The sequence below is a fragment of the Narcine bancroftii genome, chromosome 13 (genome assembly GCF_036971445.1).
Source record: "Narcine bancroftii isolate sNarBan1 chromosome 13, sNarBan1.hap1, whole genome shotgun sequence".
Taxonomy (NCBI): domain Eukaryota; kingdom Metazoa; phylum Chordata; class Chondrichthyes; order Torpediniformes; family Narcinidae; genus Narcine; species Narcine bancroftii.
In genome coordinates, this window is record NC_091481.1 from 84,047,502 (window position 1) to 84,071,121 (window position 23,620).

The 23,620-nt window shown below is 47.2% G+C and overlaps 1 protein-coding gene and 1 long non-coding RNA gene across 5 annotated transcripts; one reads left to right on the forward strand and one right to left on the reverse strand.

Annotated features, from left to right (window-relative positions):
• Positions 1 to 33: 33 nt before the first annotated feature.
• Positions 34 to 16,624, forward strand: LOC138748572 (uncharacterized). Of its 2 annotated transcripts, XR_011348166.1 has the most exons (4): positions 34 to 359; positions 730 to 925; positions 15,242 to 15,534; positions 16,338 to 16,624. It is a non-coding gene; the product is annotated as an uncharacterized lncRNA (long non-coding RNA). The 2 variants fall into 2 exon arrangements; XR_011348165.1 differs by lacking the exon at positions 34 to 359 and having other exon boundaries at positions 566 to 925.
• On the reverse strand, positions 11,599 to 23,065 carry LOC138748570 (tripartite motif-containing protein 54-like). Of its 3 annotated transcripts, XM_069908989.1 has the most exons (4): positions 22,775 to 23,065; positions 16,804 to 16,965; positions 14,298 to 14,468; positions 11,599 to 12,280 (listed from the first exon to the last, which is right to left on the reverse strand). In XM_069908989.1, the coding sequence occupies exons 1-4, from the start codon at positions 22,958 to 22,960 to the stop codon at positions 11,642 to 11,644; spliced, it is 1,158 nt and encodes a 385-aa protein (XP_069765090.1). In that variant the 5' UTR covers positions 22,961 to 23,065; the 3' UTR covers positions 11,599 to 11,641. The 3 variants fall into 3 exon arrangements, with proteins under 3 accessions (XP_069765090.1, XP_069765091.1, XP_069765092.1); XM_069908990.1 differs by lacking the exon at positions 16,804 to 16,965; XM_069908991.1 differs by lacking the exon at positions 14,298 to 14,468.
• Positions 23,066 to 23,620: the final 555 nt, after the last annotated feature.

A 23,620-nucleotide genomic window follows, 5' to 3' on the forward strand; every position in this document is an offset into this window, starting at 1 on the left:
ATACAAAAAATCAAAGCTTTCTCGTGCTCACGCTTCCTTCACATTTTGTAGAATGAAAGCAGTTAGCCTGGGCGGATATTACGACATATTACATCATAGTGTGGTAACACTACAAACAATAGTTCCCTTAAAAGAGATGGGCACAAAATTAATTAGGAAGTAAAAACTCAAGGTTTTAACCTTCCAGTAACTTCGCACAGCTGAGAGACGAAACCAAGCTGTCTACTGGAATTTAAAAAGTGATTCAACCTAGGTTCACTTGGGATGAAGATTGTCCAACAAAGTTCAAATTTATTATCATTCAATTGCATACAGGGGCTCCTCAACTTATGATGGGGTTACGTTCCAGCAAACCCATCGTAAGTCGAAAAAGAGTATTGCACCTCTCATTTTTTTTTCTCCACTGGAAAAAACCATTAGAGTACACAGCTGAAAGTAGACCGGGCGTGAAGAACGTTTGAACCATTGAACTAAAATGATTTGCTGGTTGGTGGGGACGCTGAAATGACAGGGCCATCAATTTCACTCCCGGTGATGCTTGTAGATCTGCTCGTCGACACGTTGAGTTCAGCATCACTGATTCGCCTCTCCTCCTTTAAGATGGTCGAGATCACTGATTCCAAAAGTCCTGACTCGCGTGCTACAGCCATTACCGGCTTGCCGCCTTCATGCTGAGCAAATATCCTGAGTTTAATCTCCAGAAAAATTGCTTTTCTCTTTCCTCACCAGAAGCGGGAAATGTGTGGGCGTTTAATGGACACGACGGGTTGTTTACAGTCCATGTGATCGCTACAGAGACCGCGAGCAAGGTTGAGTCAGCACAGCGAGAGAACTTGCCGTACGGTACTCTCGCAGAATGCTAGCGTCGAACAGATCGGAATTTGAAATTGGAAGTATGGATTCGAACGACTGCAACTGAAAAATTGTAAGTAGGGGAGCACCTGTAAGTACAACTGGATGAAACCGCGTTCTTCGGTCTCCAGTGTAATATAGCACACCTATTTACAAGCAATTTTATATGTAGTACATAAAATAAATAGCTCTTGTTAAATAAATTGTAGCGTCTTGGAGGGATTGTATGAGCAGCTCATCTGTCATTTGGCATTCTCACTGCCAGTGGGAAGAAGTGGTTTCTCAGCCTGGTGGTTCTAGTTCTGATGCTCCTGGACCTCCTTCCCAATGGGAGTAGCCAGAAGACACGCTGTGTTTTGTGAGCCCACTACAGGCAACGCTCTTGATAGATCAAGTCGATGGCAGGGAAAGAAACCCCAGTGACCCTCTCTGCCGCTCTTATGGTCTTGAGGCTTGACCTCCAATCCAATGCTCTCCAGCAACCGTGCCCACATGTTGATGCAGCCGGCCAGGACACTCGATCGAGCTCCTGTAGAAGGTCGACATGATGGTGGCCGGTGGCCTCGCTCCCTTCAGTCTTCTCAGGAAATGGAGTCGACCTGACAAGTGAGGAGATGTGTGGGCAGGATGGGTCGCTACTTTAAGTGGACTCCAAGGAACTTGGTTCTCTCCACTACAGAATTGTTGATGTGGAGGGTGGTAACGGAACTCGTTCGTAGCCTGGGGACTGCCTGCGTCACACAAAATTGCATTTGGCCTGCTGTAAAGCAGGCAAAGATTAGCCATCAGCAGAAATTGCCTGGCGCCGACCATCAATCACCTCAGGGGACACTGTGAGTTCGCCTCCAGTGATTCCCGCTCGATGCATCAGCAACTTGCACTCCAGATCCAAACTTTGGGCTCCAGAGTGCAACCACCCTTTGTGGAGGGGGAATGGGGGGGGGGTTGGGAGTGGGAATTTTTCCTCAGCGAAATCTCATCTTTTAACCTGGTCATCTAGCGAGTACGTCCCCTGTTGGGGAAACTGCATTTCAATCTGTGCATGAAGCCAAGACAAGTTGGTTTGAAATGCTGCTAGAACAAAATTGGAACGTGTTGTCAATATATGGGGATTTTCATAATGCTCCATAACGATCCAAAATCAGGATTTATTTTCATGAACAAGTCATGAAATTCGATGTTTTGGAGCTTCATTCATATTATAACCATCTTATTGCTATATAAAACAAAATAGCGCACGAAAAGTAAGGCAGTGTCTGTGATTCCACTGTCACTTTTTTTGTTAGGAAAAAAAAATCTTGAATGTTGATCTATCTCAGTGGTTCTCAACCTTTCTCTTTCCACTCGCATCCCACTTTAAGTAATCCCTAGACCATCGGTGCTCTGTGATTAGTAAGGGATTGCTTAAGGTGGGATGGGAAGGGAAGGTTGAGATCACTGCTCTCGACCCAATTGTTACTGAAATATTTGGCTTGAGAAAAATGGTCATTGGCCCATTTCCTTTGGAGTTCTGAAACCCTGCACATAACGAGTCCATGAGGGATGATTTAAACAGTGGTTTTCAAAATCTTTCTTTCCACCCACATCCCACCTTAAGCAATCCCATACTAATCACAGAGCACAGATGGCAGAGGGATTACTTACAGTGGGATGTGAGTGGAAAGGAAAAGGTTGAGATCCACTGAATTAGACCAAAGGTGACATAAATTTGGAGAGCTCTGGGGAACCAGTGATGCTGTAAGACTATGAATATCTGTTTCACTAGGATAGATCAGACTTTCCATACAGGATGATTCTGTAAACAAAGCAGGGAATTTGGTGATGCTGTAGCGCCTTTAAAAAGGACTTTGCAAATAAAAAATTCTACTCTTGTGTGGCGAAGAGTGAGTAGGAGTGATTACAAGAAGATCTTACCAAGGGATGGGAATGACTCATTCTCTCTCAATGTGTCATCTTCATCGCAAGATGTTTTTCCCACTCCTGAAAGCTTCTGAGAGACGTGATTCTACAGACACTAGCTGCCTTCAAGCTCTGTGCCCAAACTAGACTTGCCACCTACCCTTCATCCCAGGAGATGGAGACGGTGCCCAGGCCGCGTTGAGGTGGAGCCCACTGAAGACTAGGAGCTGGTGATACCACTCTTGCTGTTGCGGTGGTATCTGCCTTGTGTTTTGATGTTAAATACAAAATAAAAATGTATAATGAATTTAAAATGATTTGGTATGTATCGTGGAGCCTTTTATGTGCATTCGGTCTCCTTACTTTCAAACTGGCTACGCCTCGGCTTGCACAGAGACTGCGCTTTCCCTTGCCCGTGTTGTTGGGACCCAATTACCTGTCTATCCTCAAGCGTGTGCACACTAGTGTAAGGACAAGCGCCCACATCAACACACGTGTCTGATGGGTTGCACCGCAGCATCATTTGGGTGTCCAGGAACCCAGAAGGCAGCAGAAACCTGGCCAAGTCCATCAAAGGCTCTGACCTCCCATCCATTGAAGACGTCCATGGAAGACACTGCCTCAAGAAGGCAGCCAACGTCCTAGAAATTCCTCGAGGAAAACCTCTGGCGCGGGATGTCAGGAATCTATCTTTGCTTTGTATGGATGCTGAAAAGACCAGCTGAGTTCCTCCAGCATTTTGGAGTGTTTTATGACATAAAGGACCAACCCCCCCATCTCCCTGGTCACAACCTCTCCTTGTTGCTATGTTCAGCTCTTGAACCTCCCCAATACTAACTACAAATTGCACAGTTTAATGCATAGGTCACACACACACACACACACACACACACACACACACACACACACACACACACACACACACGTCCATACATGCACACCCATAGACAGGCAGAAATACACGCAGATACACAGGCACCGAAGGTAATCGTGAAAGATCCTCGCCTGGGATGGCAGGATTGACAAACGCAGATAGGTTAGAACGACTGGGATTATATGCGATGGAGTTTAGAAGGATGAGGGGAGACATGATTGAGGTATTTAGGATTATCAAAGGGCTTGATAGAGTGAAATCAGAGCACGTGTTCCCAATGATGGGAGAGACTAGGACTAGAGGGCATAGTTTAAGAATACAGGGAAGGCCATTTAAGACCGAAAGGAGGAGAATTTTTTTTCTGTGGAATGCATTGGCACGGAGGGTGGTGGGGCCAGATTCGCTGGATAGATTTAAGAGAGAGTTGGATAAGGCTCTTGCGGGGAGGGGAGTTAAGGGTTATGGGGATAAGGGTGGGATCAGTTATTGAAAGAGAAAGATCAGCCATGATCCGATTGGCCTACTCCACCATCTATTATCAATGTGGTGCACTGTTAGCCAGAATCGGACACACACAAGGTAAAGACTGAACAACAGGCTTTAATCCACAAAGACTTCCACAGAGCCAGGCTGGCTGGGGATGCAGCAACTCTGAGTGAGGCCTCGGGTGACTGGTGCAGGCTTGTATCCTGGAGGGTGATTGACACTCGACCGGGTGGGGATTGATCCATTCAGGCCACTGATTGACAGCCGGCCAAGTGTTGTCCTGTCCCCTTACACTCCTGCAGGTACAGAGGTTGCCGCCTGCAGTAGGCCGGTGGTGGAGTCTATTGTTCTGCAGAGCGGCAAGGACACTGTCTTATTTATTTGTCGATATTGATTCCTAAAAAGAACCTGGATTATCAGGTTCTTATCTCATCAGGGTTAGTGGAATCTGGCTACTGGCAAATTGACTGTCTTGTTTCCCACAATATGAGAAGCTAACCGAGCCAGTTCTTAAAGCGACGATAGAAATATGAGATTTTCCTTCCTCAATACCAACAACCTCTGGATCTGCATTGATGCAGTGGGTTTCCAGCCGTGGTTGGGTTTCGATGGCCATCCGTTCCGTTCCTCCACTGCAGTGACGACAAATAACTCCCCACCTCCTCTTCCGATGCTCAGTGTACCTCACTGCGGGGGGTGGAGGACAAGAAGAGCCGTAGCCTGCTGCATTCCCTTGTGGCTCTCAGAATGACTGGAGTGAAAGAGCGGCTGTGCAATCTTCCACAGGGCTGGGGCAGTGCAGCTGTTACTGGAGATGGAGGAGAATCTGTCATCAAGGGGATTGTTTTATCCCTTCTGTTGACTTCCAGCAAAGCAAATAATCTGTTTACCCTGTAACTTATTTTTTTGTTCAGTTACAGAAGAATTCTCCTGACAGGAAATGAAGCAGAAATGATAATGACTGTGTGTGTTTTAGAACCCATATGTGCATTTAACTCTCTCAGTGATTCACTTCCCCAACAGCATAAAACCGAGGTTTTTTTGACTACTATTTTTTTTTTCAAAAATTTTACATAGTGATATTTTAAATGCACAATATATTGAACACCGTCCCTCCCTCTTTCCCCTTCCCTACATACAGATCCAGTCACCATCCAAGCTTACGTATTTTAGGTATGTAGAGAACAGTTGGGGAAACAACGTTTTTAGTTACTTTTATACGCGCTTTTGTCCCTTTTTATTGCGGTGTCGGCCTCAGGGATGACTGTCAGACCATTACAAAAGTTTTGTATTCATTCTTTAAGTTATGTATGATTTTTATTCTGTAGGTAACGGCTGTTCACTTCCGCAGCCTGTCACGCTATCAGTAGAGGGGAGTCGGACGTCCGAGTGACCGCGAAATGTTTTTTTCCGCTTCGCACAGTGCTATTTTTTATAAATGAGATTTGGTCAATTTGCATTAAATTACCTTGTGGATATCGCTCCAGGTCGCCCACAAAGGCCACTCCTGGTTAATATTTCTGCTATTTCGTGCCAAAATGGCCTCATGATTTATTTCTGATTAATTCTTATTATCATCGTTGCCGTGCTTTTAATCAAATCTTGAGTTCAGGAGGTCGCTGGCAGAGGGCAGCGGTGAGTGAGAATGCCAAATTCCCATGAAGACAGATGACTTAATTGAACTGCAGTAGTTAGAGATTAATTTTAAATTTATTTTAAAATTTGGACATACAGCACAGCAACAGGCCCTTTCGGCCCACGAGTCCGTGCTGCCCAATCGCACCCAATTAATTTACACCCCTGGTACGTTTTGAAGGGTGGGAGGAAACCGGAGTCCCTGGTGCAAACCTGCGCAGGCACGGGGAGAATGAACAAACTCCTTACAGACAGTGTGGGATTCGAACCCCGGTCCCCATTGCTGGCGCTGGTTAGTTGCACTAACCGCTACGCCAACCCTGCCACCCCTTTGAAACCATATCCACTCATGTAATAGTTGAGTTTTTGAGACCAATTTTTTGGGGTCAAATTTTGGGGGGGGGGGCGTGGTGGTGGAGCTAGTTTTGATTAAGTATCTGCATCTTTCAAGGAGTCAGGAGCTCGGATGGGAAGACGATCAAGGCCAAAAATAAGGCTCTGGCCTCCCATCCATTGAAGACGTCAATATGAGGAGCCAGTTTTGTACCACAGTGTAAGAGCCTTACTCTTGGGAAACTGGCAGCAATCTAAAGGGCGGCACAGTTTGTGCAGCGGTTAGCGAAACGCCGTCATGGCACCAGCGACAGTGTCTGAGGTTCGAATCCACCGCTGAGTATAAGGAGTTTGTACACTCTCCCTGTGTCTCCATGAGGTTTCCTCCGGGACCCTCCCACCCTTCATAAACGTACCGGGTTGGTGGGGGGAGGGGTTGTAGGTCAATTGGTGTACCTGGGATGCACAGGCTGCAGGACCTGTTACTGTGCCTTATGTCTAAAAAAAAGCAGTCCTGTATCAGTTATGCGGAAAAAGGACCCACCCATTCTCACTCCCGTTCTCTCAAATTCGTTTCTTCAGATACTTATCCCACGACCCTTTTAAGATATGCAATTGAATGCACGTCCACTGCTCCTCTGGTAGTGGACTGTTCCCACCCAGAACCGGAGATGCCTGTCCTGCTGCGGCTGGTCCGATACTTTCCGGCTACGTCGCAGTGGGCCACAGGAGCTGCTCTGCCCGTGATCGGGAGCTGCTGCAGGAGCCGGTGAATGTAGCTTGGACCATCTCGCCCACTGAAGATGGCAGAAGGTGGTTCATTTGCAATTTATCTCTGGGGATTAAGGAATGTGTTGACAGCTCTGGACAATATTAGAATTGCACAAGATGAGTTTGTTGACTATTAAATGGCTTCCCGTGTTTATACAGCATTAGGAGTTGGATATTCTGGCAAGTCTCTCTCATTAGGTTTTCTTAACTTTGTGGAAGCAGCAGATGTTGGGAAATTAGAAAATTGGCAGGAGATCTTCTGCATAAATTAGCCTGACTTACCTGAGATGTGCAAAGAATGAATTTGGCATCGTGTCAAAGAAATATAATAAAATTGAACACAATTATCCTGTCTTTTTATCTTGATGAAAAGTTTCACAGATCTTTGGGGGTGAAAAGCTGCCACTTGCAGAGCTCACAGCCCCACGGGTTGCGAAAATGGAGCACGCCATGAATGAAGGAGTGCTCTCGTGGCGCTGTCGCCTACATCTCCCCTCCCCGACACCCTCCCTCATGTCCACCTTGTGCCTCTGGATCTATGCTCTCCCCACCCCCCCATCCATCCCCCCACCATCTTATTCAGGTGCTTTGATCATAGCAGCCGCTTTCAGGTGGCCACATTACCTGACTCTAATGCCGCCTATTCTACCCCAATGCGGCTGTTGGGTGACCACCTGAAAGTGGAGAACCCAGCCCAGAGGAGCACTTACCTAACCCTCCTTGAGTAGGTATAATCTCCAGCTCAGAGAATCCCCCGTTGCACCTGAAAGCAGCACCAGGAAAAATGGCTCGCAGCTTTCAGGTCCCTGCTGCCCGACAGTCCTCCGGGTGCCAGCTGCCCCAGTGCTGATGTCCTGCGCCGGCCACCCCAGCGCTGATGTCCCATGCCGGCTGCCCCAGCCCGGGGGCTGTCAGGCTGTGAGGAAGGGGCTGTCGGCAGCTGGGAGGCGAGCTGTCAGACGGATGACCCAAGTCAGGAGCCGGCGTTTGCTCTGCGGCACCTCTTCCCGCTTTGGATCTTTCAGGTGGCAGAACTCTGGCTTCATTGCTGCCACCTGAACATCCCTTCGCAGACACCCGGAGCCATGTTCTCCAGATGATTCCACCGGAAAGCGGTTAGTAAAAACGCGAAACTGGAGAAACTCAGCAGGTCAAACAGTGTCCTTTACGTAGCAAAGATAAAGGTACGTTACCGACGTTTTGGACTTGAGCCCCTCATCAAGGTCCAATGATCAAGGCCTCGAGCCTGAAACATTAGTTCTGTATCTTTATCTTTGCTACATTAAGGACACTGTTTGATCGCGTTTGTACGTCAACCACTTTCGTGCTTTACTTCTACACATAGATCATACCTTCCTGGAAGGCTCAAAATGTCATTTATGTATTTGTATCTTTATTCAGTGACCTCCATAATGTTGGGGACAAAGCCACTTTTAAAAAAATTTGTAATAAAACAATTAAAGTAATTAAAGTGCACACCCCAGATTTTAGTCAAGGTTATCGGTATGCATTTTGGTTTGAGCATGTAGAAATTGCAGCCCTTTTTATACATAGTCCTCTCATTTCGGGGCACCCTAATGTTTGGGACATTTGGCCTCATAGGTGTTGGTGAGTACTCAAGTGTGTTTAATTGCCTCACTGGTGCAGGTATAAGAGAGTTGGGCTCGCTTCTAAGCTTTTGATCACCTTTGGAGTCTGTCGTTGCCATTTTTTCAACATGAGGACCAGAGTTGGGCCAACGAAACTCAAAGAAGCCCATTATGAGGCTGAAAAACAAGAATAAAACTGTAAGAGACGTCGCCCAAAACTTAGGATCACCAAAATCAACAGGTTGGAACATCATTCCGAAGAAAGAGCGCATTAACGCAAAGATCTTCCCTGCTGATGACAGAAGAATTCTCACCATAATGAAGTAAAATCCCCAAACACCTGTCCGACAGATCAGAAACACTTCAGGCGGTGGGTGTGGCAATGTCAATGACCACTGTCTGCAGAAGAACTTGCTTGCCCATCGGTTTTGTGAGCTTCATTTAGAAAGAGTTGCATAATAGGTGAGCCATTGATGCTTCAAAGTATTCAGAAGCTTCAGGCTGTGAACCTTTTTAAACCATTCATAACGAGTTGGTCATCCCTACTTGTGAGAAAATTAACCAACAAGGAAATTGATGGCTCTCACTTCATATAAAATATGCAACCATTCCCCAACGTATGTCCGAGTTACGTTCTGACCGACTGGTCAGATCCCGAAATGGATGCAAGTCAGACCTATGTTAACATGGCATGTAGTCCCCACACTGATCCCACTGCCCCGCGCTCTCCCGACAGCCCGCTATCAGCCCCCACACTGATCCTACTGGCCCACGCTCTCTCGACAGTCTGCTATCAGCTTCCACACTGATCCCATTGCCCCGTGCTCTCCCGACAGCCCACTATCAGCTCCCACACTGCCCTATGCTCTCCTGACATCCTGCTATCAGCCCCCACACTGATCCCACTGTCCCGTGCTCTCCCGACAGCTCACTATCAGCCCCCACCTTGATCCCACTGCCCCACGCTCTCCCGACAGTCCGCTATCAGCCCCCACACTAATCCCACTGCCCTGCGCTCTCCCAACAACCCTGTACAACATTATTTTATCCTGAGAACTGAGAGAGATGCTGTGATGTACACAATGCCGGGGTATTGTCTGACGGTCACTACCGTACGCACGCAGCTGTTAGCATTGGTAGACCAAGGATAATTTTTATATTTACATCTATATTTCTTTATTTAAAACAAAAATATACACAGTATTTATTTTCAGTCGTATGTTTGTATGGTCGTAAGTCACATAGGTTATAAGTCGGTTGAGAGGCAGTATTCCAAACTGATTAAATGATTTGGGGTGATTTTCACAGCTTCTTTGCATTGTTGTGAGTGATTTAATATTTTCAGAAAAGCCAAGTTTGCTTAACTTTTGCCTGTTCAATATATGGAATAATTCGTAAAAACGTATTTCTAACCTGCACCAAATTCCACTCAACAGTTGCTCCTGTCCTCATCTGTCCCATTTATACTTAACAGTGTGAGGGAACAGAGGGACCTTGTGGTCCAGATCTCTCAAGGTTGATAGGATATGTAAGAAGGCTAGTGGGATGTTGGGCTTCATTAGTCAGGGGGGATTGAGTTCAAAAAATCTACAAATCACTGGTGAGACCCCACTTGGAATATTGTGTTCAGTTCTGGTCACCTCTCTACAGGAAGGATGTGGACGCGGAGGAGAGGGGGCAGAGGAGATTCACCAGGATGTGGCCTGGACTGGCAAGTTTAGTGGAACTGGGGCTTTTCTCTTTGGAGTGAAGAAGGTTGAGAGGAGACTTAACAGAAGCCTAGAAGATTCTGAGAGGCAGCCAGCACCTTTTCCTCAGGGTGGGAGTAACCAACACCAGAGGACGTCTGAACAAAGTGAAGGGAGAAAGTTTAGGGGAGAAGGCAAAGGTACATTTTTTTACGCAGAGTTGAAGGAGCCTGGAATCTCTCGCCAGGGATGGTGGTGGTGGCTGGAACATTGGGACATTTAAGAGACTCTCAGACACACACGGATGGAAAAAATAATAGAGGATTACAACGAGGTAGGAAGGGTTTCATTTTTTGGGGGAGTAATATACAGGTCGGCACAACATCGAGGGCTGAAGGGCCTGTACTGTGCTATAGTGTCCCATGTTCTCTTCACTATTCTCACCTTCTCTGTTCAGTTCCCTTCACGGCCGCACCCATCCCCATGACCATCAGCCAAACTATCCTTCAAGACCTCTTCCCTTCCTCCAATTAGAACTCGTGTCTGACCCCCTGTTGCTCTTCCACTGTTCCCTTCACTATCAGTGACCCAGGATCTAAAGTCATGGGTTGAGAAGACGGCACAGGGTGACCTGGAGAGCAGATTTGGCGTCAGAAGAGATCTAATCGTGGGTTGCGGGGGAGGGGGATTAGGGTAACTGCGGGATGGGGGGCACAAACTCACTCAATGGGGGGCAGAGGAAGGGGGTGCCATAATTGCCAAGGACCTCCTCCATCCACCGCCGTCACACTTCCCCCTCCCTCCGGCGTTTCAGACAAATGCGCGTGCATGTAGTGCGTGGAGATGAAGCCACATGATTCATTTTGGTGACACCCCCTCTGATGGTGTCACTTGGTGCAGTCCGCGACCCCCTAGTGTTGCTAGCTTGCGGGTGGATGGGTGGGGGGGGGGCATGGCCCGAAGATTTTCCCCTATCCTCATGAGCCTGCTGGAGAGGCAGAAGAGCTGTGACTGTCTGGAGTCGGTGGGCTATGGTTGAAGGACTCGCGCCAGGCTGCAGACTGCTGGAGGCTAGCTGGAGGCTGCCTGAGAGGGTATCGGAACCGAGGGCTTCCTGACCGTGTCGGAGGTTCTCGACCTGCCGATGGTTTGGACTTGTCTCTGTGTGACTGAGGGGGCAACGGGAACGCTGGAGCTAAATCCACGGACACTCGGTGACTCGGGAAGTGGGGGGGATCTCTCTTCTGCTTCTCTCTCTCTCTCGCTCTCTCTCTCTCTCTGACTGTAGGGGGAGTTGGGCAATTTCTGCTGATGGCGAATCTACTGCCTTACAGTGGACTAAAGGAAATTTTGCATAATATTACATTCTATTTTATTCTATGACAATAAAAAGAATCTTGAATCACACATTAGGGTTGATCCAGATCCCAAACTAGTGTTGGAGGAAGAAGATGGGTAAATAGACCTGAAATATTTTGAATAATGGAATTTATTCGTAATAATAGATACTTTGGTTATAAGTCTATCCTCTCCATTGGCTCCTCTTCGAGCTCCTGGGAAGTGTTGTTGAAGTGAGATGAACTTGATAGAAAGGATTCATAGTCTTCATCCTCATCTGTCCCACTGCCTTTAACTCCCAGGTTTAACATAATTTTGTGAATAACCTGGTCCAGATTATCATCCGGGGATGTGTATGGGTTTGAGCAGGTGGACGCCCAGGCACCCATCTCCTCCAGCAGCGCGCTCCTCGCTCCCAAGGTGCTGAAGTCCTTCACGTCGATGCCCTTGAGCAGTTCCTTGAAGTAGTGCCCCGTGGAGATGCCACTGCCCCCCTTCGCGACCTGGGGCAGGACCTCCCAGGAGAGTCGGTCTACCTCGGCCCGCAGTAACTTGTCCTCTCGGAGGAAGTGCGCAGCGCTCAGGTGGGAGTCCAGCAGCCGCTTCATCTGCAGGTAGAGCTGGGGGGGCCCGTTGAGGGTGGCCAGGAGCCCCTGCAGTTTCTCCGCCTTCCGTGCCTTCTCGCTCTCCACCTCCAACTTCAGGGTGTCCATCTTGGATTTCAGCTGCTCCAGCAGGCTTCCCCCCACCGCGTCAATCATCAACCTTGTGATTCGGCAGGACGACTCGTTGTTGTGCAGTTGCTTCTCCACTTCCTGTTAAGGACCAGGAAAAAGCAGTTAGAGACCCCGGCTCGCAGCTGGTGGTCAGTGGCTTTGACAGGTAGGGAGGTGAAGTCGTGCTGCGTCTTTGAGCACAAATGGAACAGAATGGATCGCAGCTGTTGCGACATTGACGAGACATTTCTGCTGTATTGAATCTTCCTGAAGACAATAAATGCTGTTGTTAAGTCCACTCACTCTGCATTTGCCTGAAGAACATGCATTCAATCTACATCAATGCTCAGCCTCTGTGTATGTGAGCTGCTTTTAGATCCTGTCTGCATCTATCCTGTCTAAACATATCCAGAACAATATTTGCATAGCCCTTGAGCTGAGTGCCTGCCCAGGTAGGTTTGGACTGACCGAAGCAGCTTGCTTTGTGTACTTTTAAAATATGACAGGACATCACAAAATAGGTTTTATCCAAAAAAACCATTATGTGTGATAGGAACATTTTAAGGTGGTCTTCATAACATAAATAGAGCCCAAAATCCATAAAATGCACCCAAAATTATTCAGGAAGCAAAATCTTTGTTGTCCAGTGTAATTTACTTAACTGTGACTCGATGTGTGTTCTGGATGCTGGAGGAGGCTGGAATACCCAGAGGAAATCTGCATGGTCACAGAGTGAACGTGTAAACACCACACCAGAGGTCAATATTAAATCCAGCTCACTGGAGCTGTGAGGAAGGAAAGCTCAAGAAGGCAGTCAGCCCATGATGCAGGCCTGTCTACTTTTGCCAGACTATGGCAGGCGAAGAAGGTCAGTGCAGGATCTGACATGAGGCCTGGGGAGGAAGCCTGGTGCTCATTGAGGTGCCTGGTATTCAGTATGGAGCCTGGATTGAGGCCTAGTGCTCAGTGTGGGGCCTTGTGCTCTGTGTGGGCCCTACAGTGAGGCCTGGTGATCAATGTGGGGCCTGGTGCTCAGTGTGAGGCCTAGGGTGGGACCACTTAGTGTAGGGACTGTTGCTCAGTGTAGGTCGCTGGGGTGAGGCCTGGTGCTTGATATTAGGCATGTTGCTTGGTGTGGGGCCTGTTGCTCGGTGCAGGGCCTGGGATGGGACTTGTTGCTCATTGGGGGGGCCTTGGTGAGGCCCTGTGCTTAGTGTGAAGCCTGTTGGTCAATGTAGGGATTGGGGTGTGATCTGTTGTGTGGTGGAACATGGTACTGTAGGCAGATACGGACATGTCCTTACTGGGCTGGGCAGGCTGGCCCATCTTCTGTACCTGTAAGCCCCTCCCCATAAGATCCCCTAATAAATAGTCTCCTCCCTTATACCAGCCTTGGACGTGAGCCAGCAGCATGTCTGGGTTTTCTGATTTATAAAGCCTTTGACTGCTTGCTTTGTGCCTGTGGGTGGCCATTGATCGCGCTACACATTGCTCACTGTGGGGCCAGGGGTGCTCAGTATGGTTTGAGGGGAACGAGTGGCTGAGAGTAACAGGGACAGGATAACGTCCCAGTCTTTTGTGAAAATGGGCCATACTAATTGCTATTTGCACTCTGTGGTATTTAGCAATGCTATCCAGCAAATACCGTTCCATACTGATCCTGTTTTCTTGGCTTTGTTCCATAGCCTCATTGTCCTTGACAACCCAAGTGATAGCTTGGACATTGAACCTGCCTCCACCAGGTCCTCAGGCAGTGTGTTCCAGCCTCTCTGCTCAGTTTGCAGTTAAATCTTCCTCATTTCCTCTCCAACCTCCTGCACTAAACCGATGACCTCTGAATTCTGCTCTGGAAAAATTTTACTATCTGCCCCACCCATGCCCCTGTAAGTTTTTTTTAATATTTAGACATACAGCGCGGTAACAGGCCCTTCCGGCCCACGAGCCCGTGCCGCCCAATTGACCTACCACCCCTCAGTATGTTTAAGGGTCGAAGGAGACTGCAGCACTTGGAGGAACCCCATGCAGGTCATGGGGAGAATGTACAAACGCTGGATATGAACCCCGGTCGCTGGCGCTGTAACAGCGTGGCGCTAACCATGCCGCCCTTATGCAATACCTGGATGGTTCCAGAAATACTTTCATTCCTCAGGTGCAGTGACTGCATGTCTTCAGCAAAGCACTTCTTCCTTTCTTGATACACGTCCGAGAGTCTGGCAACCTCATGGCACTGGTGGTCCCCAAACAGCTTGCAGATGCTGCATATGGGCACATCATCTTGCAGGCACATCTATGAAAGGAGCACAGTGAGGGGTAAGGATTGAGCACCGCAGGCCCGTCAAAAACAGCGTGGGGTAGCTCACTCCGTGTACACCAACACCAGCCTCCAAAGCCAGCAGGGATCATGCATGGTGTTGGTAGTTAGCAAATTAACTTGGTGAGCAGAAGCTGGACCCCACCCACAAGCAACGATAGACATTTTGGTGTGTTTTGTCAGCTTCTCTTTGTGTGTGTGTGTGTGTGTGTGTGTGTGTGTGTGTGTGTGTGTGTGTGTGTGTGTGTGTCTGTGAGAAAGAGAGAGAGATAGGGGTGTAAAGTGGATGCTGCGTGTAGAGGTCTCTCTGTCTGGAACCTGGTGGGATTGTGGAGAGTCATGTGATCTCTCCATCTGGAACCTGGTGGAAATGTGGATTGTGGATGGCCAAGTGTCCTCTCTGTCTGTGAACATAGTCGGAGGTCACCTCACCTGCCAATCAAGGTCAAGGCCCACACACACCTGGCCCTTTAATGACCTCATCAATACTTGGGCTGGACTCCGCGGCCAAAAGCTCTATAAAGCACAACGAGTGTGAGCCTCCTGCCTCTTTCTCTTCTGGGACAAACTCTAGCTCCACTCCAGAGATGTTGGTAAGGTGTGGGCTGACAAAGGGTTGGGAGCTGTTGTATTGTGAGTGTAGAAATCACTGTCCCTAGTTTAGAGAAGTTAAGAGCACTTGACTTAGTGCTGTCAAGGGGTGGCAGGTAACGTACATGGCAACTCAATTATAAAGTTTTCTATTCCAGAACTAGGAGTCTTCTTATACAGCAAGTATAGAATCTGAACCTTAACGGTGAAGTCTCAGTGCTCCCCCAGAGGGTTGTGAACTTGGTCTGCGACACCAGACCACCCCATCGAGGACATCTACAAGAGGCGGTGTCTTAAGAATGCAGCCTCTATCCTCAAAGACCCCAGTGACTCAGGCCGTGCCCTCTTCACTCTGCTGACATCGAGGAAAAGGTACAGGAGCCTGAAGACGAGCACCCAGTGGCACAAGAACCCACGCAGCCAACGTACAAACTCCTCACAGACAGCTCAGGTACATGACAATAAATTCTGATCCTGATTCGGCGTTCATATCGTCTGGTTGGAGAGTGCACAGATAGAATTTCAGATGCTGCTCTTCCAACATGTTGGGGAGGGTGTGGTCCTTACCTCCTGACAGTATTCCTGCAATGGAGAGGGATTATAGACTACCCTAACATAGAGTGGGTAGCTGGGCTGAGATTGTTCCCACTCCTCGCCAGAATAGTCTATACAACTGATAGAACAACTCCTCCAGCCACCTTTCACTCCACTTTCTACTGGCTCATACCCCCCCCCACCCCCAAGCGAACAGCCTACAGTGCATTTGGCCCCTAATCTAATGCCAGCAGTTTGTGGTGCACTGTTAGACAGAATCAGACACACACAAGGTAAAGACTGAACAACAGGCTTTAATCCACAAAGACTTCCACAGAGCCAGGCTGGCTGTAGCTGCAGCAACTCTGTGTGAGGCCTTGGGAGGCCGGCGCAGGCTTATATCCTGGAGGGTGATTGACACCCGACCGGGTGGGGCTTGATCCATTCAGGCCGACTGATTGGCAGCCGGCCAGGTGTCATCCTGTCCCCTTACACTCCTGGAGGTACAGAGGTTGCCCCCTGCAGTAGGCCAGTGGTGGACCACCACACTGTTAGCCACCATTTGAACAGGGAAGATTTTGTTTCCTGAACACTTTTGGATGTATCTCAGCGATTTTGGCAGCTAATCGTAAAAATCATCTTAAAAATTTCCTATCACAAACTATTTTTTAGATACAACCTATTTTATTTCCTGTCATATTTTAATTCTATTTCAAGCAGACAAAGCCATGAAGGGCAACTTATCAATGAAAATTCATCTTCTGCATTCGCCCTTGGACTCCTTCCCCGCTGATCTTGGCGCCGTCAGTGACGAACACGGTGAAAGGTTTCACCAGGACATTGCGACCAAGGAGAAGCGGCATCAGGGCAACTGGAATCCGTCAATGCTGGCCGACTATTGTTGGACACTGATGTGAGAGGCATCAGATGCTGAGTACAAATGAAAATCAGTGGCAAAATATTTTCAGGTTAGTTGAACTAACGTGTCAGCGTCGTGATGTGATTAAACGTGCTAAATTCAATAAAAATTAATTTAATATTTCTCCAACCTCCTATGTGATACAGCAAATCTGAGTTTACCATCATAATCCCCATGTTTTTTCCAGGAAACAACCCTCTTGAAAAACATTTGTAGTCCGGTGTGAGTGCAACTCGTGAATTGTGTCATTCCCGTTATCGGACTCACCAGGTTCACAAGTTCCTCTTCATGCTTTTCACACATTTGGGCCTGTTGCTTCTCCTCCTTGCAGCTCATCTTTTCTACCTCCTGCTTGAATTTCCCCAGCACGTTTTCCGCAAAGATATTCCGCTTTAGAATGGCGATGCCCCTTCCTCGCAGGTGTGTGTGCTGGGGAGGGGGGGTTTTAATCAGGAAAAGAAGCCAATGAGACCATGGGGTCATGGAGAGACACAGCATGGAGACAGAACCTTTGTCCCTCTCCATTAACCATACGGGGGACTGGGTCATTTTGGCGCCCACAGCTTGGGGCTGGATATCTTGGCGCTGGATATTTTGGCATTGGACATTTCGCCCCGCCGCCCCACTCACCGTCTGCTGGCCAACTTCGTCCTGCCGCATAACAATAAACCTGGGGGAGCAGTTTCCTGGGGGCTGAAACACCGCGGGGAGCCGGGCCAGCGCCAAACATGACCCTAAGTATAACGATAAATCCCAAAATGTTTGCCGGGTGAGGGTTAGATTTATTGTATTTGTAATAATAAGAGATTATTTAATAACAACAAATCCAAAGAATAAACTCCAGAGGGTTGTTAACTCGGCCTGCGATTTCAAAGGCCCCAGACTTCACTCCGTCCAGGACATCGACATGAGGCGGGGTCTTAAGAAAGCAGCCTCTATCCTCAAAGACCCCCAGCACCCAGACCCTACCCTCTTCACTCTGCTACCATCAGGAAAAAGGTACAGGAGCCTAAAGACGAGCACCCAGCGGCGCAAGGATGGCTTCTTCCCCTCCGCCATCAGATTCCTGAAGGATCAATGAACCCAAGACACGGCCTGAGTTTTCATGCACTAATATTGATTTTATAATTTTATTTTTTATAGTAATGTTAGGTGGTTATAATATGAATCTTCACACTGTGACGCTGCCACAAATTCATGACTTATTCATGACAATAAATCCCGATTCTGATTCTGAAATGTTTCTGAAACACACTTGCCGTGCCGGAGCCAAACTGTGGGAGCCAAAATGTCTGAAGGGCTACAAAAGTCATTTATTTTCGCCAAAATGTCCAGCACAAAATTATCCGTTGCCAAAATGTGGGCACCAAAATGTCCAATATGGAACCATAGAGATTTAGAGCGCAGTAACAAGGCCTTCTGGCCATCAGGGCCGAGTCAACCAAATACACAAATTCTATGAACCATCTTATAGCAAAAAAAACCCAGGTCCCCTTTGGCCCTTCTATTCTGTGCCACTCCATTTTTCTGCCTGGTCTCACTATTCTGCACCCAGTCCACAGCCCTCCCTATCCTTCCCATCCATGTACCTGCCTCAATTCTTCTTGAATGTTAAAATTGAACCTGCACTCACTTCAGCTGGCAGCTCGTTCCACTCTCTGTGTGAGGAAGTTCCCCCTAAACTGTTCCCCTTTCACCCTTAACCCATGTTCTCTGGTTTGCATCTCATCGACCCTCAGTGAAAAAAGCCGACCTATATTTACTCTGTCTCTCCCCCTCATAATTTTAAATACTTCTATCAAATCTCCACTCATTCTTCTACGCTCTAGGGAATACCTTTCCCTGTAACTCAGTTCCTGAAGTCCTGCCAACCTCCTAGTAAATCTTCTAATAAACCTCATACCTTTTTTTGGAGGGCGGGGGGAAACCGGAGCACCCAGAGGAAATGGGCCATGGTGAGAACAGCAAACTCCTTACAGACAGCGCCGGATTCAAATTGGCACCGTAATACAGTAACACTAACTGCGCCACCCCCTCCACGTACACTAAACCCACCCCAACCCACTTTATTCTCCCAATATTCCTCTCTGATTCCACCAGTCACCTACTGACCAGGGACAATTGACAGAGGCTGGTTAACGTACCAATCAGAATGACTTTGCGGTGTGGAAGCGAACTGAAGTACCCAGGGGAAGCCCACACGCCATAGGGAAAAGGTGTAAATTCCACAAAGGCACAATTTTTTTGAACTATAATGAATATGGCTGCCCATTTCAATTCCCCGTCCTATTCCCTTATTAACCTGTCTGTTCGTGGTCTCAAGCACGGCCAGACTGAGACCACCTGCACATTGGAGGAACAACACCTCATCTTCCATCTGGGCACCCTCCAACTTCTCCAGTATCTGTAAAACCTCTGCCCCCACCCTTTTTCCTCCTGCTCCATTTCCCCTGACTCTGTCTTTCTATCTCTCTCTCTCTTCCCCCCACCCCCCTTTTTCCCTCTGTCTCCTTTCACAGAACCAAAATGAATTATCACCTCTCCTCTTATATCCAATTAACACCTTTTGTTGGTCTGGACTCCTCCCCTCCCAGTCTTCCGTCGTCGGTAATATATCTTTCCCTCCAGGAGACTCTGTGAGACCGGTTGAATTCTTCCACCAATTCTGTGTGTTTTTCAATCATTACCTGGGAGATACAGTAAAAACCCATGGCACCTGGCACCTCTGGGGATTGGTAGATGCCGGATAAGTGCATTTCCCAGTTGCTTGAGATTGGATTGAGGAACTGACTGCTTTGAGGTGAGGGGGGGGGGGTGGGTGGAAATGGCGCCAATTTTAATCATTCGTATTTATCTTCCATTCAGTCTCTCAAGAACAGAAGCAGTACAGGGAAATCGTTTGGACACGGCTGCCCTCTGACAAAGCTCTCCAATTATCCCAGTTCTCTGCCTTGCTTCCATTGTTTCCCTTCGAAAGATCGGTCCAATCAATACATTTTAAAATGCACCATTTAATCAGCTTTTGATCCAGATCGTTAACAAAGTGCTGCACAAAATCATATCTTCCACCTGTTTTATGGCCAATGATTTTAAATACGCTTCTCCTCCGGCTTCCAAACCCTCCCTCAGTGTTGCTGTTTCTTCACCTTCCCTCAAAGGACTCAGAATATTTTGTACCCATCTTATTAAATCTTTCCAGAACATTTTCTGCTTCAGAAGAACACCCTTAGTTTGTCCAGGCAACTGAATCTCCAGGCACCATGCTAATAAATCTCCTCTGCAGCCTGTCAAATCCTTCCCTCAGCTTGTCGTCTGACTAATTCTCCAATGTCTGTCTAACCAATAGGTGAACAAAACTTCTGTTCCTCCGCTAATAAATCCAAGGATTCCATCTGCTTTATTAACAGCTTTATCTGTCCAGTTCAGCACCCTTTTTAGTTCATAGTATATTTTGTCTTTAATATACAGCACTGTTCTTGTCTGCTTTCTGTGTTTGCCCATATATCCATGACCCCCAATGCTCTTTGCCGCATTTATGCATCGACTGACCTTGCCCCAGCCAAATGGCCACAGATCAAAGAAGATGCTCTTCCAAGCTTCCAACGACTCGAATGGCGTAGGTACTTACGTGGCCAAAAGTGTGATAAACCACATAAAATCTCTGTTATCCGGAATTCAAGCAACCGCGGCCTCCGGCAAAGATTGCAGAAAATAAATTGGCAAATGTTTAAAATTGGTGCCCCCTCGCAGTCAGTTCCCCAATCCAAGCAATCTCAAGGAACTGGAAAATTCACCTTTCCGGCATCTAACAATCCCCTTAGCTGTTTTTTTTAAAAACTGTATCTTCTAGATATATGGGGTTTGAAATTCCACAGCCAGAAGAAACATTCACCCTGTATTCATCTTGTCACAGCTCTTTGTTTCAATAACATTTTGTTCTTCAATACCAGGGGCCTCATCGTCCCAATCTCTGCTCATTTGACCGCCTTGTCCATCTGTACGTTGCATAAAAAGCAGAGGATTGGTTTGTTGAATTTTCATTTTAAAAACCTGAAGAAATTGCAATTCTGATCCTGACTTGCCCCACCTCCCTTTGCAATATGCAGTCAGTTACAGTAAAATCCCTATTATCTGGAATTCAAGCAACCGGCCAAAAAAATTTGCAGAAAATAAATACCATATATACATGTGTAATAGTCAACACCATGTAAATATTGACCATCCCCCCACTACTTTTGGCCCCGGTCACACGTCCATCTGAGTTCCCGATGCCCCAGCCGTGAACTCTCGTCTAGGCCCCGGCCGTCTACCCATCTGAGCTCCCGACCGCTGTCCCTTGCCCAGACCCCAGCCACCTGCCCATCCAAGCTCCCGACGCCCAGTCTATGGACTCTTGGTTTAGCACTGGCCACCCACCCATCTGAACTACCAATGCCACGACTGTGGACTTACCACCTGGACCCAGCCACCTCCCCGCTGCTCTTCCAAGCTTCCAACGACTCGAGTGGTGTAGGTGTTTACCGCGGCCATAAGTGTGATAAACCCCATAAACGTTACCCTAAAAATTAGCCCACAAAATTCAACTAATACACATGTATAGATGATAGATACAAAATATTGAACTTTAAAATTGGCAGCCCCTAGCAGTTAGTTTTCCAATCTCAAGCAACCGACAAATACATTTATCCGGCATCCACCAATCCCCATAGGCACTGGATAATGGGGTTGTGCGAGAGGATGCCTCCATAGAGCTGCAATATGTAGAACAACCAGATAATCTGCTTCAGTGATGTCAACTTGAAAGGACCAGAACATCCTGTCTTCAAGGCAAGGTTATGAATTTCACTCTCTAGAGAGCAGGCATCCACATTAGAATCTGCCTGGAATTATGTTCTTTTTTTTAAAAAATTTTTATTTTTCACACCATAAATCACATTAGCCATGATATACAATATTTCTTTTTCACACATATACAGTGACTTTTTCTCCCCCCCCCTTTCCTCCCAAACCAGCCCCCCACCCCCCCCTCTCATCCATTTTAGGTATACAATCTAGGTTGCATTAAGCCAGTCAGACAATGTTGTCATTCAACAAAAATACACCAGAAATTCTACTGAGTCCATTCTTTTCTTTCCTTCTTCCATCAACTTAGGTAATGTTTGCCCCCGGTAGGTTTTCGCTATTGTATTTAATGTAAGGCTCCTATACTTGTTCGAATATTTCAATATTATTTCTTAACCTATATGTTATTTTTTCTAATGGAATACATTTATTCATTTAAATTTAGTAGTTTCTTCCTTTTAATTTGGTTATGTATTCCATTAATATTTAAAGTCATATAGTTCAGCGTAGCCATTTTATATTTTGTTTATCTTCTCTTTCCGTTTTTCCATCATTACCTTTCCTCCTTTTCCATTTCTGTTTTCTTATTTTCAACTCTTTATAAGACAACATTCCTACAACATCCAACATTTTCCTTATTCTCCTATTTCTATCTTCTTTATCCCCAATCTCCCCTTCCCCTCCTGAGTTGTCCTTTATCCCTTGTCGGACAACCACATCTCCCCTCTCCATTTGGATTTGCGAATCCACTCGCAAGCGTCAACTGATTTTGCAGTGACCGCTATTTCCCCCCACCCCGCCCCCCCCAGAAAAGATTTCACTTTTCATATGTCACAAAGGTCACTCTTTTAATTCCCTCCTTATTCTCTCTATTCCATTACCTTCCCTTATTAATTCTTGTCTATACTATCTATATTTTCCTCTAAGTACAGATACATTCATGTATGCTCATTGTCTCTATTCACTCTTATACCTCTTTACCCGCATACATATCAATCGTGATCATTTTTACTCTCATTACCCGTCTTCATCCCTCAGTCTATTTTTGTCTTTACCCACATACATATCAATCGTGATCATTTTTACTCTCATTACCCGTCTTCATCCCTCAGTCTATTTTTGTCTTTACCCGCATACATATCAATCGTGATCATTTTTACTCTCATTACCCGTCTTCATCCCTCAGTCTATTTTTGTCTTTACCCACATACATATCAATCGTGATCATTTTTACTCTCATTACCCGTCTTCCTCCCTCAGTCTATTTTTGTCTTTACCCACATATGCCTGGAATTATGTTCTCAAGTAGGATTCAAACCCATCCCCAATTGGGTCACAGGTAAGCGTCCCCCCAACGACCCAAATTGCGATCTAAGAATAAAACTCTTTCTCCTACTTTTTTGCACATGGGGCAGTAAAAGTGTCCATTTACGTGGGTGCAGTTCTGGGAGAAGAGTGTCGCCTCAATGCACTGCTTGCAGTAGTTGTGACCGCATGGTAACTCCAGCACTGGAGGGGTGAAGAGCTCCAGGCAGACAGGACACGACAGCTCCTTGGCTAATGCTTCATGAGGAGCCTCCATCGCAGGGGCTTCTCTGACACCAGCGGCAAAACGCTGGCGCCCTTCAGACAGAGGATTCTGTCACAAATATAAAAGAAAACAATTTGGCCCATGTCCCCAAACTCCTTGTTGGTAAGGAGTCGATGTCACAATGCTTGTTCCAGGTGAGGTCACAAAACCCTTCCTCTTTGAACCAACATGGCCGATAAGTGATAGCTTATCATTGAAAACCACAAGGTCAGAACATCTCTCAATTCCATCTGCAGTTCCCCTGCTGCAGCCAGCATACTGAAGGAATCACCCATGTGGTCCACGTTCCCTCCTCCCGACGAGAAGATTGAAGGATGTGTGAAATCGCACACCAACAGAGTCAAAGGCAGTTCCATCCATACAACCCATTTCGATTGCCCGCCCCATTCCAATGCCTCCATGGTCTCATGCCCTGCCCAAATGAGACTGCCCGCAACATTGAAGAATAACACTCATCTTCCATCTGGGCACCCTCCAACTTTTCCTGTTAGCACCCTCGTCTCTCGTTCCTTATCACTATGCCTCTTTTCCTCCAGCTCCCCTCTCCTGGTCTCTCCCTCCCTTTCCCTTTCTCCCTTTGCCTCCTTCAGGCCTGCATTCACGGAGCCACCCGTCTCCATGATCAATCCTCAGCCTTTCTTTCCTGCCTTG

Bases quoted from the DNA above. Each gene is read 5' to 3' on its own strand.
- LOC138748570 (XM_069908989.1), bottom strand. From the start codon at position 22,960: ATGGAGGCTCCTCATGAAGCATTAGCCAAGGAGCTGTCGTGTCCTGTC. The intron at 14,469-16,803 runs GTGAGTCCGATA...CTCCTTTCATAG, and splicing joins AAGAGGAACTTGTGAACCTG to ATGTGCCTGCAAGATGATGT. The intron at 12,281-14,297 runs GTATTGCATAAG...GGTCCTTAACAG, and splicing joins GTATTTCTGGAACCATCCAG to GAAGTGGAGAAGCAACTGCA.